This window comes from Sapajus apella, unplaced genomic scaffold (assembly GCF_009761245.1).
Source record: "Sapajus apella isolate SASKATOON/1434 unplaced genomic scaffold, GSC_monkey_1.0 scaffold95, whole genome shotgun sequence".
Lineage (NCBI taxonomy): Eukaryota > Metazoa > Chordata > Mammalia > Primates > Cebidae > Sapajus > Sapajus apella.
In genome coordinates, this window is record NW_022437035.1 from 6,447,162 (window position 1) to 6,450,735 (window position 3,574).

Sequence of the window (3,574 nt, forward strand, 5' to 3'; positions counted from 1 at the left end):
AACTTAAAGTATTAAAAAAAAAAAAAAAAAAAAAGCCGGATTGTGAATCTTGTTGACTTGTCACTAAAATGGGAACTGTCATTTGGAAAATAAAGAGTTACAAGTTGCCTTATAAGATGTTATTTTTCAAAATCTAATCTTAAATTTCTTACATTTGTATTTAATGATATACCTTGGCCTCATTTCAGTCTAATTCTCTTGGTTGGGCACAGTGGCTCATGCTTGTAATCCAAAGTGTAATCATAACACTTTGGGAGGCAAGGTGGGCAGACTGCTTGAGCCTAAGAGTCCAGGACTAGCCTGAACAACACAGTGAAACCCTGTCTCTATAAAAAAATACAAAAAATTAGCTGGCCATAGTGGCGGGCGCTTGTAGTTCCAGCTACTCTGGAGGCTGAGGTGGGAGGATCATCTGAGCCTGGTGAGCCATGATTGCACCACAGAATTCCAGCCTGGGTGATACAGTGAGGCTCTGTCTCAAAAAAAAAAAAAAAAAAAATTAAGCAATGTAAGAGCATCAGTAAAATGCATATGTGCTATACATCTTTTGGTCTATGAGATACAAACTTGTAATAGTGAATGTGTTTATATCTAACATATAGTTGCAGTTTTCCCTTTTGTCTGGAACATAGAATTGAGAAAGGCATATTTTTGGTAATAAACACATATTGTGTGCCAGTCACTACCCTAGACAATGGCAGTGATACACTATATCCCTATATTCCCTATAGCTTTATTTTTTGTGACAGTTATCATGGAAGTTATGTTTCCCTTTCAATGTTTGTTCTTAAAGAAATATACATCATAAAAATGCTTAATACTCCTGTGTCACTCTCTGGTAATTTCTGAATGTTATATCGACATGGAATAATTTTCATATCCCTTGATGGAGATACAGGTGACATCAATTTAGGATAGGAAAACAATATGAAAAAGTGAAGTTACTTATGCAAAATCGCACATGAATCAGTGATTGATTTTGGATTGCTTTAAACCAAAACTCTATTTACTTTGAGACAGTGTCTCATTTCATTGTCCAGGCTGGAGTGTGGTGGCATGATCATTACAGGATTACAGCTTCTACCTTCCAGGCTCAAGTGATCCTCCTGCCTCAGCCTCCTGAGTAGTTGGGACTATAGGCATGTGCCACTATGCCCAGCTAATTTTTTTAAATTATTATTTTTATAGAGGTAAGGTTTCACTAGGTTGCCCAGGATGATTTTGACCTTCTGGGCTCAAGCAATCCTCTTGCCTTAGCATCCCAAAGTCTTGGGATTACAGGGGTGAGCCTGGCCAAAACCCAAACTCTTAATATGATATTCCCATTCTTCCTAAGTATAAAAAAGTAGATTTCAGATAAAAACAAATACTTGAGAATAATCCATGTGAAATTTTTTATTCCTTTCTTTTCACTAAGAGGGAGAGAAATAACACAGAAATGACTGAGATCGAGGTGTATATTTTAAGTTGGTCAATGGAGATAGTCTCAACACTACCTCATAATTACTTAGAATTCAATAGAGGCAAAGAAGGGACACAAATTGATTTTGCAGCCAACTCAGTTGTGCTGAGTTGGGAAACTCCTAACTGTAATCAAAATTGAGACTAAGCTACTTATTACCATAGGATTTATTTATAAAGTAGATGTTTAGAGATCAAAAATGTTTTTATAAGCTATAAAACTAAATAAGTTACATAAATAAATAGTTAAAGGAAATATCCTATTTAGCATGGGCAATTTTAGTACCGCAGTCATTTAGTAGATAAAAATAGACTGTGTTTCTGTTTTTGTAGACCTCAGTTTAAAAATCCTCCGAGAAGATAAAAAATGTCCTGGGTCACTGCATATTATCAGATGGTAAGTAATAGAAATTCCACAAAAGTTGAATAATAATATTTTTATTACAGCTGAAATTACCCATAAAACCTTATTTAGTAAGATCATTGTTTTAAATACCATTTTTTTCTTTCTTACTTTCCCTTTCCCTCTTTCTTTTCTTCTTCTTTTTTTTTTTTTGAGATGGTGTTTCGCTCTGTTGCCAGGCTGGAGTGTAGTGGCAGGATCTCACTTCACTGCAACCTCCACCCACTGGACTCAAGCAATTCTCCTGCCTCAACTTCCCTAGTAGCTGGGACTACAGGCATTCACCACCACGCTTGGCTAATTTCTGTATTTTTTAGTAGAGATGGGGTTTCACCATGTTGGCCAAGATGGTCTCGATCTCTTGACCCTTGTGATCTGCCCTTCTCAGCCTCCCAAAGTGTTGGGATTACAGTCATGAGCCACCGCATCTGGCCTACTTTCCTTCTTTCTTTTTAAAAGTAATTTGATAGAAATTTGTAAGAATTATAACTCAATATATTGTTAAGACACTGATTTAGCTTTGTTTTCAAAAGAAAATTGACTTGTATAAAAATTAAAAATGTGATGAAATATTAAATATATACACCTACTAGGTACCCACAGAAATTTTAAAAATTGATAATTTATCATATGCATGAAAGGGTACTAAACATTACGGGATCCAAAAAAATTACTCTCTGTTATTTATAAAGTTCTATCAACATATTAAAAGTTGCTGGGAGTTTTAAAAAATGATTAAATGGGAAAGGTGAGATGGTTATCAACTTATTGTACATCAAAACAAAGAATGTAAATGAATTCTGTACTTGGAAATTTTTTGGCTTTGCATGTGGTCCAATTGACATCAAACATTTATTTCTTGACAGGATTCAAGGTTGTTTTGATGCTTTGGAAAAGAGATACGTAAGAATACTTTTAAATTTACATCGGAATCAAAGACTTGTCTTTTATTCTTTAAAAAAAAATTAGACTTTTATTTCATTGTCATGTTTAACAGTATAACAGTGTCTATGTTTGCATCCATAAACTAATTTCTTGTTATCTTATTTTATTGTCCTGTTGATGTCTCCTTTGCATCAGTTAGAAATAAAACTCCTTTGGGAGGCCAAGATGGGTGAGTTACCTGAGGTCGGGAGTTCAAGACCAGCCTGACCAACATGGTGAAATCCCATCTCTATATAAAAAAAAAAGAAATAAAACTCAGTTTTCTCTTTTATATACTCATATCTTTTTGACTACAGAATTTTGTCTGAAGTCAGGGGAAGAGAACCACAGGATGTGGGACAGTAGAGACAAGAATCTGGCATTTAGCGCATTGAACATATTTAGAATAGTGGCGATTCAATTTGCAGATATGAAAGGAAAAAATGGACTTGAATAATTGGTTTTTATTCTGTCTTAGTTATTTTGGTAACTAAGTTTGGTTCATAAGTATAATCTATTCCCTTACAATAGCTAATATTGTACCTCAAATTTTTTTTTAAATCCAGCTTAAATTTTAAGTGTATCTGATCTTTCATGCTGCCCCAGACAGCTATGAAGGGAGTATAAAATGGAGGCTCTAGTCCTAGTTGAAGAGACAAGATGTATATGAATGAAATCTTTCTTTCTTTCCCCTCCCTTCCTTCCTTCCTTCCTTCCTTCCTTCCTTCCTTCCTTCCTTCCTTCTTTCCTTTCTCTCTCTCTCTCTCTCTCTCTCTCTCTCTCTCT

The 3,574-nt window shown here is 34.9% G+C and overlaps 1 protein-coding gene across 2 annotated transcripts in view; it reads left to right on the forward strand.

Moving 5' to 3' along the window:
* HORMAD2 (HORMA domain containing 2) overlaps positions 1 to 3,574 on the forward strand; it is a 96,081-nt gene that overhangs the window by 25,761 nt on the left and 66,746 nt on the right. For both annotated transcript variants that reach the window (XM_032256852.1, XM_032256851.1), the window contains exons 4-5: positions 1,795 to 1,858; positions 2,731 to 2,767. In XM_032256852.1, coding sequence (XP_032112743.1) covers positions 1,795 to 1,858; positions 2,731 to 2,767 — 101 coding nt within the window. The remainder of the gene's footprint in view (positions 1 to 1,794; positions 1,859 to 2,730; positions 2,768 to 3,574) is intronic.